Genomic DNA, 13,173 nt, shown 5'->3' with positions numbered 1-13,173 from the left:
CATGAGGTTTTGATACAGCAGTCTATATATATACAAGTTTCTTTTAAGTTGTTGGTCTCTTAATTTCCAATGCATTTCTAATATCCTGAATTTGTACTATTCTCACAGTTGCTGATTTTGATACCATATTTGTGTGCAGATGATTTCCTGCCTTTATGTTTGCATTTACTGATGAGCTTTCCCATTTGTAATTTTCTTGATTCTAGGTGTGGCCTTTTCTTTTCTGCCTAAAGTAGTTTGTTTTGAGATTTTTTGTAAAGCTGGTTTAGTGGTGTTAAATTCTCTTAGCTTTTGCTTGTCTGTGAAGCTTTTGATTTTTTTCATCAAATCTGAATGAGAGGCTTGATGGGTAGAGTATTCTTGGTCGTGAATTTTCCCCTTTCCTCACTTTAAATATGTTGTTCCATTTCCTTCTGGCCTGCAGGGTTTTTTCTGAAAAAGTCAGCTGATAACCTTATGGGGATTCCCTTGTATGTTATTTGTTGCTTTGTCCTTGTTGCTTTTAACATTTTTTCTTTATCTTTAATTTTTGTTAGTTTGATTAATATGCATCTTGGTGAGTTCGTCCTTGGGTTTATCTTGTATGGGACTCTCTGTGCTTGATGGACTTGAGTGAGTGCTTCCTTTCTCATGTGGGGAAGTTTTCAGCTATAATGTTTTCAAATATTTTCTCAGGCCCTTTCTCTCTGTCTCTTCTCCTCTGGGACCCCTATAATGCAAATGTTGGTGTGTTTAATGTTGTCCCAGAGATCTCTGAGACTGTCCTCATTTCTTTTCAGTTTTTTTCCCTTTATTCTGTTCCACAGCAGTGATTTCTACCACTTTGTCTTTGATTTCACTTATTCGTTCTGCCCCTTTATTCTGCTCTTGATTCTTTCTAGTATACTTTTTACTTCAGTGATTGTATCATTCATCTCTGTCTTTACATCTCCTAGCTTTTTGTTAGATATTTCTTATATCGTCTCAGTCTGTGCCTCCCTTCTTTTCCCAAGATCTTGGATCATCTTTACCATCATTTTTCTGAATTCTTTTTCAGGCAGATTGCATATCTCCACTTCATTTAGTTGTTCTTCTGGAGTTTTACCTTGCACTTTAATGTGAAACGTATTCCTCTGCTGCCTCATTTTGTCTAACTTTGTTTATTTGGGGTCTCCATTTTTCAGACTGCAGGATTTTAGTTCCTCTTGCTTCTGGTGTCTGCCCCCTGGTGAGTGAGGTTGGTCCAGCGGCTCCTGCAGGTTTCCTGGTGGGAGGGGCTGGTGCCTGCCCTCTGGTGGGTGGAGCTGGGTGTTGTCCCTCTGGTGGGCAGGGCCATGTCAAGGCCTGTGGTGAGAGGTGGTTGTGTGCTCAGGATGACTTCAGGCAGCCTGTCTGCTGATGGGTGTGGCTGTGTTCCCACCTTGTTGGTTGCTTGGCCTGAGGTGTCCCAGCACTGGAGTCTGCAGGTCTCAGTGCCAACATTTGTGGCCTCCAGGAGAGCTCATGCTGATTAATATTCCCTGGAACCTCCACCACCAGTGTCCTTCCCCCACACTGAGCCACAGCCAACCTCTGCCTCCCCAGGAGACCCTCTAAGACTCATAGGTAGGTCCAGTCCAGGTTCCTGTGGAGTCACTGTTTTGCCCTGGTCCCAGTGCACGTGAAACCTTGTGTGTGCCCTCCAAGTGTGGAGTCTCTGTTTCCCCCAGTCCTGTGGAGCTCCTGCACTCATGCTCTGCTGGCCTTCAAAGCCAGATGCTCTGGGGGCTCCTCTTCCCAATGCGAGACCCTCCCCTCCTGAGGCTATTGAGCCTGACATGGGGCTCAGAATGCTCACTCCTGTGGGAGAACCTCTGCAATATAATTATTTTCCAGTTTGTGGGTTGTTACCCGGGGTGGGGGGAGGGGATTTGATTATATTGTGAAAGCGCCCCTCCTACCATCTTGTTGTGGCTTCTTCTTTGTTTTGGGATGTAGAATATCTCTTTTGGTAGGTTCAGGTCTCTTTTGTTGATGGTTGTTCAGTGGTTAGTTGTGATTTTGGTGTTTTCCTGAGAGGAGGTGAGCTCCCGTCCTTCTACTCTGCCATCTTGTGTCCTCTCTCTTCTTCTGTCTATATTTTTAAATTCACACCAATCCTGCTTATTATATGCAAAGCCCTTCTCTAATATCCACATCAAAGTCAAATGTGTTGCATTTTGAAAATGTTAAAGAGTTAAATCTTTGAGAATTGCAAAACCTTGAAATGCAGACTTTATACAATAGGAGCCCATAGTGAAGAGCAGTCAGGTTCAGCCTCCCAGTCCCACCCAGTGTCTTCTTCCCCTGGCTGTGTAGCTCTGAGTTAGTCAGTTTTTAAACTAATTGAATCTATAAGACAACTTCTTAGTCTGGATCTTTATGCAGTCTTTGTAAGAGAAGAAATCTCCTATTCAGACACAAGGTTTAAATGTTCAATTTCTTGTTTGTGAACCATTCTTAAAAGTAAAATATATCTACATACCTTTCAACAGGCAGTTACTTAAATTATGACACATCTTTAAATTTGCATTCTTAATATCCATTAAAAATGATGATGTATATTTTGACATGAAGATTATTATGTGGGGAAAAAGGCAAACTAAGAATTCCAAAATTAAACAACATATGTTGTGTGTATGTGTATATTTCTATTTTTCTTACTAAAAATGCATGTACATAAATATGTTCCTTTTTGAAAGGTGTGGAAAGCTGTACACATATCTTAGCTATAATTTTCTCTGAGTGATGAAATTATAATGATTTAATATTATTGATACCATTCAGTATTTCTTGAAAATTTTTTGCAACATTTATTACTGTTATAAATAGAATAAAACTGTTTGTAAGAAATGTTTATTGAAGTCACAAGTCAACTAAAACTATCATTAAAAATTTATTAAACAGAACTTTTATGTTAAGAAAACAGGTTCTAAATTTAAAAGTCGCTGAAGCAAAGGGTTATAAAAAGGTAGAAAGGGCTAGTGGGCTTGGGAAGCCTTGTTCTTTAGTAAAGAAGTAAGTTTGCTGATCCAGCTTCCTCGCTTCTATCACATGATTTGACAGAAATACACATTGTACTTGTTTTCTTATAAAGAGTCTTAAATACCTCATATTATAATCCAAATAATTGGAATCCAAGTATAATTAGTGAAGAAAAAAAGTCTTTTTAATCTAAAACAGATTTCATATTTTAAACTCCGATTTGTACTCTAAATAACTTTAACTGTTAAGCAATAAGCTGTTGCCTTATGTACATGGTTACCCATCTGCTGTAGTTGCCATGCAATCAGCAAACTTCTATTTTTATGACTTAGTTTTTTGGCATTATGCCAATAATACGTATGTAAAGAAATAAGGAAAAAAAATAAACTTTATTGTTGAAGATCGTTTGCATGCCATTAAAAACCACAGTGAAGGAGGTAATTTCCAGAGTGAAAAGTGCTAAAATGAAAATAAAAATTGTTTGGATGAGTTCTTATCCTCTCAGTAAATGAAAATCTCTGTTAAAAAAAAAAAAGTACAACTTTAAGGGTCTCATCTTTATAAGAATTCTTTCAAATAAAAATGGAGACATCCTGGGTTTTTTTATTTGTTAATTGGTTTGTTTCTGTATCAATTTTGGTAAAAAGCACAGTTCTTCCTGCTGTGAATGCCCTGGGTTTCCCACCTCCAGATCTGCCCTGTTTCTTCTGTCATCTGTTGATGGAGTAAATGTGTCTGCACCTAATAAAGGCCAGTCCCTCCTCTGTGCCTTTGTCCCTCTTCTCTGTTCACCATGGGATCGCAGGTGGACTGTGCAGTCTTGACCTGCACCTTTTCTTAGAGATTCTTGTCAGTGGCTTTGAAGCCTTGCTTTAGGCCAGTTTTCATTGGACCATTGGCATCAGAATAACCTGGACATGCAGATTCCTGGACAAACCCCAAACAGGCTGAGCCAGAAAGAGAGGGGGATCTTGGAAACCTGCAATCTTCACAAGCAAATTAACGTTTACAAACCTCTCCTGTAAGCTCTTAGAAACAAGCCGGCACACAGATATCCCCAGATCCTGCATTCCTGTTACTTCTCACTTCCTCTTGACAGCAAATTTCAGGAAGAGTCCCCAGTACACATCCCTGCATCTTCACTTGTCTGGCAGGTCTCCACACTAATTATGTCCCCCATCAGTAAAATATTTCTGAGCATGTCCTCTCACTATGTATTTATTCGTTTATAAATTATATATAGTAATATGCCAGTGTACCCAATACATTACAAAGCAATGTAAAGGAGAGCTAGAAAATAAGTGACATTTTTAACTTAAAAAATGTATTAACACTATATCATTTCAAGAATATAGACATAAGTCTTATTTTAAATACTCTTGACAATTTTGAATTTAGGGTCTTTGTCAGATCTCAGTAGATTGTAGTTTGTTTTGTTTCTTGCTTTTTTGCATTAAAATGTGGTTGTTGAAGGGGCTGATACAAAAAATGTGGATGTGTTAGCCCTGCCGTTTTCTTATAAGCACTGCACATTTGCTTCCATTGTATTAGCTCCACATTTGCTTACATTGTATTATAAGTATTAGCCTCAGTGCCTTAGAGGTCTTTGAAATCTTTTTTAAGCCAGGTTGAGGGTTAAATTAGTTAAAACTGTATAATATAATCTGTAAGTCCACTGAACTGGGCATATTTGAACTGCAGAAGTTTGTAGCATGGTGAGAGCAGAAGTAGGAGTGAGTGTTACACTGTGAAGCCCTCCACTTTGTGGGACTTTCTTCACTCAGATGGCTTCTGTAGCCTAGGAGGGAGCCACCGTTGATCCAAATATTAAATATTATTATAACTTAATTGCTTTACTTTTTGGACAAAATATAAATAGAAGCTATAATATTTTCTTTCCATATCCCAGTGGACCACTTTGTGCAGCTCCGCTGGGGCACTTGGCCCACTTTGGGATACCACTTGTACCACTGAGTCTCTTACAATTTGTTTTCCTTGTTAACACGGTTACAAAACTTATTACTGAGATCATCAGTGGTCTCCATGCTGCTAAATTTAATGGAGTTTTTTCAGTTCGTTTTTACTTTGGCCATTCGTAGTTTTTAGCTCAGTTGACCATTTCCTGGTTTTTCTCTGATTACAAGTGGTTTAACACTTGACCCAGTTGCTCATATCGAAAATCTGTGGATGATTCCCACATCTTTTTCGACTTTTCTGATTGCCCCTGACTCCACGGTTCAGTCACCAGGACTGGTTGATTGTACTTCCTACATGTTTTTTTATATCCATTCACTTTTCTATCACCTCTGTCCCCACCCTGGTTCAAGCCTCCGCTCCCTCAGAATTCGGCAGTGGTCCCCCAGTGGGTCTTCTGAGACATGCTTTCTCCCCACTACAGCTAGAGTGGGACTCTGAAAACACAAATCTGATCATTTTACTCCCTTGCTTAGGTCTCTAATAGCTTCCCATTACAATGGAAAGCAACAGGAAAGACCTAGCTGCTTCCCAGCCCAACTTCCTGCTCAGCTATCTCTTTCCATCATTTCCCCTGGGTTCTCTGTGCTCCAGACACCCTGACTTTCTCTCTGATCCTTCACAGCATCTTAAGTGTATCCCCCTGTGCACACTCCCCAGCTACCCACACATTGTTCACTCTGCCAGAAATGGTCTTCTCCCTTCCCTTGTTACCAGGTGCTTCTCATCCTTCTTATTTTACCACAAATATGATTTCCCCAGGGAATTCTAGTTGTACAGTTACACTGTCCTCTGTGTTCGCTTTATAATTCTTACCATACTTGTGAATAAATTTTCTAACCAATCATTATATCCCCATACCTAACAGGTAATAAAGGCTCCTTAAATATTTAAGTAAATTAGCATTGTTGTAGCAGTATTTGTTTCTATGTCTGTAGACTCCTTACCCTGTGAGGATAATATACTTATCTGGTTTGGTCTCCATTATTTTTCCATCACCTAACACATTTATACACAAACACATAAGATTGGTTGACTTAATGTGAAGGTTTTGTCGTTACTTGTTTAATGCCTTCCCCCTCAGACTGTAAAGTGATTGTGTCTGTTTTGTGCACCCATGCCCAGTGCTTGATACAGTGCCTGACATTAGAGTAAGGATTTGGTAATGATTTTTATTTTTTAAATTAATCTATCTCTGCCTTTTAATTCACACGTTTAATCCATTCCTATTTACTGTAATTCTGATATGTTTGAACTTCTGACATCTTATTTTGTGTTGTCTCTGTCCTTCTTGTTTTTTCTTTTTTCTTTTTCAATTTTTGTTTAGTTTAGATTGATCAAGTTTTCTTTCATTATTTTCCCTCTAAAAGTTAGGAAGTTCAGTATCCTCTTTTAGTCTTCTAATTATTGTCTTTAAATTTTTAATGCAAATATTTATATTTTTCTGCCAACATCTTATGATAAAACAGGAACCTCAGAAAGGTTTTACTCTTCTGCTTCCTTCCCTGCCACCTTTCTTATGAGATTTTGCTTTTCAATTATTTATTTATAACACTTGGAACTTAAGTTTTACTAGTTTGTTTGGTTTTTATTTAACTCCTTCTTTTGTCACAGGTTCTGCTCCTTGGTGTTTACTTTGGCTCTATTATATTTGGTGGGGACAATAACTTTTCTACTAATTTTTTAAAATAGGATTTGGGAGTGATATAGTTTCTGCATTGTTATATATCAGAAAATGTGTTTATTTTTCTCTTCCATGTAATTCGGTTGCCTGGGTATGAATTGTATGTTCTTATTTTCCCTCAGTATTTCAAAGATTTTGCTTCGTTGTTTCCAGTGAATGTCTGATATTATTGAAGGCTTTAGTATTTTGTTTTTATCCTTACTGTTATGAAATGTCACTGTTATATACCTGATTTAGCCTTTGTTTTTGTTTTTGTTTTTGTTTGGTTTGGGGTTGTTGTTGTTTTTTTACCATTCATACTGGTTCTTTCTTTAATCCTCAGAAATTTCCCATTATTTCTTTCAGAAGTTTTTCCCTCCCATTTTTTTTTCTGTTCTACTTTCTAGACTTCCTGTTGGCTGGATTTGGGAAGTTTTGAGTTTATCTTTAGTGTGTATTTCTTCTTTTTTATCTTTTTGGGGGGGGGGTTGAGTAACATTTTATTTATTTTTTTATTTATTTTTTATTATTTAGGCTGTGCCGGATCTTTAGTTGCAGCATACAGGCTTCTTAGTTGTGTCATATGGAATCTTAGTTGCAGCATGCATGCAGGATCTAGTTGCCGGAGTAGGGATCACACCCAGGGCCCTGCATTGGGAGCTGAGAGTCTTACCCATAGGACCACCAGGGAAGTCCCATTAGTGTCTATTTGTTCTTTTGTACTGCATTCTCAGAACATGTCTCAGTGTTCTAACTGATTGATCACTTAGCTGTGTTTGTTCTGCTGTTTGACACACCATCTGTGCTTTCTTCATTTCAGTGTTTAAAATTTTAATTTCCAAGATCCATAGTTTTCTTTCTCTGACTACAGTATAATTTTGAATTTCTAAAAATAGACATTTTTTAGTCTTTTTAAGTGTTTGCTGCCATAGCTATAGGGTTCCTTCTGATGTTGATTCTCATGCGTGTTCTCAACAGTACAGCATGTTGTAGATTTACAGGGATTTTTGAGTTCCTGCTAGCCTGTTTGTGAGTATTGCATCTGGTTTCAGCACCTGTGGGGAGGGGCAGGACATGCCTCCAGGTGGGCTGTGCCAGAGCAGCACCTGTTCTGAGCTGGGACACCCCTTTTTCCTTTTAGGAATCTAAGCGTCCTCTCTCACTGCTCAGAGACACACTTTTTGTGTGGACAAGGAGTGATCAAAATGTTTAAGTGTTCTTCCTACAGAGCCCAGCAGTCTCCTTAAGGCTTACTCCAAGGCCCCTTCCTGCTCTGCGGGTCCTGTGCCTCCTCACTCCTTGGGATTATTTTGAGAACTATTTTTAGTTTTTCTAACCACTTTCTTTAGAGGGCATATTGCCACTGTTTCTTCCTTTAGACCATTTGTATCTGTCTTTCCTCTTTCAGGAATTTCTCAAAATTCCTGATCCCTTCAGAGTGTAGTCCTCCTTAGGTTATGCTGTGTGAAGTTAAAAAAAAATGTTATATACAGGGCTTTGCAGTGGAAAGAGCTGTCGGATGCATTGCTCAGAGTGCTATCTTGATCCACGCGTGTGATCAAGAATTCCACATACCCTTGTTTAAATATATGCTCAATAACATAGTATATTCAGATAAAAATTTAGACATATCTTAGACTGTGATACAGATATGGCTCTCTCCTAATACTAATTTTGTAAAGGTTTTGAGTATAATTATTATATTTCAATGAATCCATACATTCTTTATCAATGAAATCTTAGAACCACTGTTTTTTTTATTGTTATTTTTATAGCATATGGAGAAAAGCTAATTTCATTATTTTCTTTCTATTAGGTTACTGGTGATTCAGTCATTCTAAAAGTTCTTCGGTCCAACATTCAGCATGTACTGGTATATGAAAACCTTGCTCTCCAGGAGAAAGCACTGGCTTGTATTCCAGTCCAAGAACTAAAAAGGAAATCACAAGAAAAATTATCTAGAGCTAGAAAATTGGATAAAGGTAGTGGCTTTACATAACCATTCATTGCTAAATATTCATCATTGCTAAATAAACGGAAACACTGAAATGGTGCCTTTTGCTGTATACATTGTAAATATGTAACCTAGTTCTGTTTGGATATTTAAGAAGTACAATAGCGTAAGTTTTTATTGCCATATACCTCATGTGCACATCTGTTAACAATTTAAACTTTTTTTTACTTGACTGTGTATTTGCAGTTTAATCATTGGTATATAATTTTTTTTAGATATAGTAGAACTTTAGTCCATGGAATGTATGATGGCATTATTAGTGCATTTTAATGTGAATCTGAGAAAAACCTTATTCAAAATTAATTCGTGTGGTTAGACCATTGACTCCTTTTAATAGGCAGTTACTGATAAAGAGTGTGGATATAGAAGCCAAATGCCCGAGTATAAAGTCAGCTCTGACCCTTAACTGTGCCTCACTGAGCAAGTAATTTAAACTCCATGCCTCAGTTTCTTCATTTGAAAATAGGAATGATAATTTTAGAGGATAACTGAGATAGTACATGTAAATGGCTCAGAACAGTGCCTGCCACATTCATCAACCAGTAATTATTTGTTGTTTTCATTTAATGGTCTTAGGATTTTAGTTAAGTTTTTCCAACTTCAGCATTTTTACTTTGAGTTTTTATGTAATTGGTTTTTATCTCAGTGATTTCTTAATACTGTATTTTCTAGGGGGTTCTGTATATGTTTTCAGTGGTTGCCCTAGTTTGCAATAAACGTTTTTTTCTACTTTTTAATTTTATATTAGAGTGTAATTGATTTATAATGTTGTGTTAGTTTCAGGTGTACAGCAAAGTGATTCATTTATGCATTTACATATATCTGTTCTTCTTCAGATTCTTTTCCGATACAGGTTATTACAGAGTATTGAGTAGAGTTCCCTGTGCTATACAGTCGGTCCTTGTCGTTTATCTGTTTTATACATAGTAGTGTGTATATGTTAATCCCAAACTCCTCATTTTTACCCCTCCCCCTAACCTTCAAAAACATTTTACTGCTTCCTGTGTAGCGCAGATACCTTTTAACAGAATGTCTCATTTCTTCCCTCCCATCCCTTGAGACTCTGCTGTCATTCATTTCACTTACCCAGACCCTCTAATCACCCAGTACATTGCTGTTGTTGTTATTTAAGCTTTTACTTTTTAGACTAAGTAAGAATGAGAAAAATAACAAATTTTATGTTACCTTCATTCATTCTTCCCCTGACACTCTTCCTGTATGCAAGCCTGAGTTTATGACCATCACTTTTCTTCTTCCTGAAGAACTTCTTCTACTGTTTCTTTCAGGGCAGGTATACTAGAGGCAGAGCCCCTGTTTTTCTCTGCCTGGGAAAGTCTTTATTTCTCCTTCACTGTTGAAGGATAATATCGCTGGGATGTAGAATTCTAGGTTGGTGGGTTTTTTCTGTCAATGACACTTTAAATATTTCTCTTCACTCTGTTGCCTGCTTGTTTATGGTGAGAAGTCTGCTGTAGCTTCTATCTCTGTTCTTCTTTAGTTTTCCTCCACCTACTCCCTACCCTCACTCCCCTGTCCCCAGCTTTGTTCAGGATTTTCTCTTTGTTTTTGGTTTTCTTCAGTTTGAGTATGACACGCCTAGGTGTAGTTTTTTGGTACTTATCCTGGTTGGTGTTTTCTGAGTGTCCCAGATCTGTGGTTTGCTGGCTTATTAATTTTGGAAAATTCTCAGCCATTATTACTTCAAATATCTCCTCAGCTCCTTTCTCTATGTCTTTTCCTTCTGATATTCCAAACTGAGGGTATCTATCCTACCTTTATTTAAATTGTGCCTCAATTTCCCATAATTCTTGGATGTTGTGGTCCATTTTTTAAATTCTCCCAGAGTAGTTGGATGTTCTGGGTGTTTTGTTCCTTAGTTTTCAGTCTCTTTCTTTCTCTTCAGTTTTCAGTTTGGGATGTTTCTGTTGACCTGTCTTCAGGCTCAGTGATTCTTTCCTTGGCTGTGTCCAATCTACTGATGAGCCCACAAAAGGCATCCTTCATACAGTGTTTTTGATTTTTAGCATTTTTTTAGAGTTTCCAATCCTCTGCTTACATTGTCCATCTGTTCTTACATGTTGCCTACCTTTCTCATTAGCACCCCCAAAATATTAATCATGGTTATTTTAACTTCCCTCATTCCAAAATGTGTGCCATATGTGAGTGGATCTCATGCTTGCTTTATCTCTGCAGACTTTTTTTGGCCTTCAAGTTTTTTCTTGCCTTGTAGCATGCCTTGTAATGTTTTGTTAAAAGTTGGATGTGATGTACTGGATAAGTGAGAATGGAGGTGAACAGGCTTTCTGTGTAAGATGTAAATGTCCACCTAACTAGGGATCAGGCACAGTTAACACGTTGCGTTTAATGTTTGCTGAGTGTTGGGGCTTCAGGTTCCTGTGCTGTGCTTGGGGTTCGACTGTTGCCTTTGGTCTTCCCTAAGGATTCCTCCTTAGCACAAGTCTGCGTCCTGCAGCTGGCTTAGTTGTAACCATCCCGTTGCTGTACCTGAGTCCTGGCTGTGTCGGGGTGAGGCGTGGAGGAGGAGCATTCTGTAACCTTAGGATTAAATCTCAGTGTTTTAGGGGGCCTGTGTGCTCGGGACTATAAACGCTCCCCAGAGCTGAGACAGAAAGGGTAGAGGGGCTGAGAGTCAGGAAGTGCCCTTTCCCCAGACTTGCTTAAGCTGAAGGTCTGTTGTGAGACCTTAAGACAGTTCTTCATCTTCTTGAATTAACAGATACGTTTTCTGTTTATAAAACAAGAATGCTTATTAATGTATGGCCCTGTCTGTTTCAAAGTACATGTCCTTTACATGATGCCTGACACAAGTGCCAGTGTAGCAGGCACTTGCCGGCATGTACTATGTGTACTGAGCCCTGCAGAGGAGACATGGTTAGCAACGTCCCTGCTGACGTCTGCCCCAGCATTTTTTCCCTCTAATTATAAAAGTAATAATATTTTACGTAGAAAATTGGGGGAAATAGGGGGAAGATAAGCAATCCATAATTTCATCACATCATAGTGCAACTTTTAAAATTGTGTTTACAGTTGACCCTTGAACAACACAGTTTAAACTGCACGGGCCCACTTATACACAGGTTTGTTTTCACTAAATATGTTCTACAGAACTACATGGCCCAAGGTTGGTTGAGTCCTTGGATGTGGAACCAAAGAGGGCTGACACAGATTTTCCACTGTATGGGGGGATCAGCACCCCTAACCCCTGCATTGATCAAGGGTCATCTGTATATTCTTTCACGCTTAAAAATATAAGAGCAGTATAATGGAATTTTGATGTAAGTAGGAAGGAAGGAACACCTCAGGTTGTTTGTGTGGTATTGTGCAAATCAGCAAAAGATTGGGCTTGTTTTTAAAGTTCATGAAGGTTATGTTGGGTTTATAATCTGAGATGCCAAAGGACACACGAAGGCAGGTATCAGGGATTTTCTCCCAGGTGTGGCAAACAGTGTGCATGGAGACGGAAGAGCACAGGCTGTCCTCAGGGAATGATGCATAGCACGGTCTGGCTTGTATAGGATCGGGAGAGAGAGAGCACGTGGGCTGAGACCCTATTTTGGTTAACATTGAATTTTAGGCAGAGCAAAGTATACTGAGTTTATTTTTATATTCTTTAATCTTTCAAAAAAGAATTAGCAGTAAAATGAAACAAAGGATACTTCTAATGAGGTTTTGAAGTAGAAAATAAGGACCAAAGAAATTTGAAGGATGAACAAACTTAGAAGGCTGATGCTGTAGTGTTATTAGTATGATTGAACACATAGCAAAAGTGTTATATATAGCCTGTTTAGCTAAGAAGAAATAAGATGATTTTTCAGTGAAGTCAGATGTTCTTGATGACTTAATTCAGCAGGGTTGAGCATTTTAGCTTTAAGCAAGTGAATGATATCAGAGGTGCACTTCAGGGAACTCAATCCAGTAATAACTTGTAAAATGAACAGAATCAAGAGAGTACAAGGAGAGATGAGTTCAAACACAGTAGTAATAGAATTTACCTAAGAGGAATAGGAAGGCAAACAGGTGTTGTGACTGCAAGGGAGGAGGTGGATGTGAGAGTTGAGGTGACAGAATCTGTGGTATTTGCAGTTGATGGTATACAGCTGACAGGACATGGAGTCAGGTATGCATGAGGAAAATGTCAAAGAGGACTGCCTCGTTTTGAATCGGAATCAATAGGAACAGGCTTTGAAAGGAAATGAAGAGTCTGCTTTCAGACACCTGCTAGACATCATCTTGACTGCCAAGTGAAGATGGAGGCCTGGAGCTTCATTTAGAGGTCAAGCCTTGATATATATTCTAGGGTCATAGGTAAAGCCATGCAAGTAAGTGAGATTGTCCAGATTGAAAAGACAAGAGAGGGAACTTCCCTGGTGGCACAGTGGTTAAGAATTCGCTTGCCAATGCAGGGGACACAGGTTCAGTCCCTGGCCCAGGAAGATCCCACATGCCAGGGAGCAACTAAGCCCATGTACCACAACTACTGAGCCTGTGCTCTAGAGCCTGCATGCCACAACTACTGAAG

General features: G+C 38.6%; 1 protein-coding gene across 3 annotated transcripts in view; it reads left to right on the top strand.

Annotated features, from left to right (window-relative positions):
• The window catches only part of NGLY1 (N-glycanase 1), a 60,300-nt gene that overhangs the window by 20,795 nt on the left and 26,332 nt on the right, over positions 1-13,173 (top strand). For all 3 annotated transcript variants that reach the window (XM_057739497.1, XM_057739495.1, XM_057739496.1), the window contains exon 4: positions 8,436-8,601. In XM_057739497.1, coding sequence (XP_057595480.1) covers positions 8,436-8,601 — 166 coding nt within the window. The remainder of the gene's footprint in view (positions 1-8,435; positions 8,602-13,173) is intronic.

This window comes from Hippopotamus amphibius, chromosome 6, assembly GCF_030028045.1.
Source record: "Hippopotamus amphibius kiboko isolate mHipAmp2 chromosome 6, mHipAmp2.hap2, whole genome shotgun sequence".
Lineage (NCBI taxonomy): Eukaryota > Metazoa > Chordata > Mammalia > Artiodactyla > Hippopotamidae > Hippopotamus > Hippopotamus amphibius.
The sequence above is the reverse complement of the archived record's forward strand: the minus strand, read 5'-3'. Positions and strand labels throughout refer to the sequence as shown.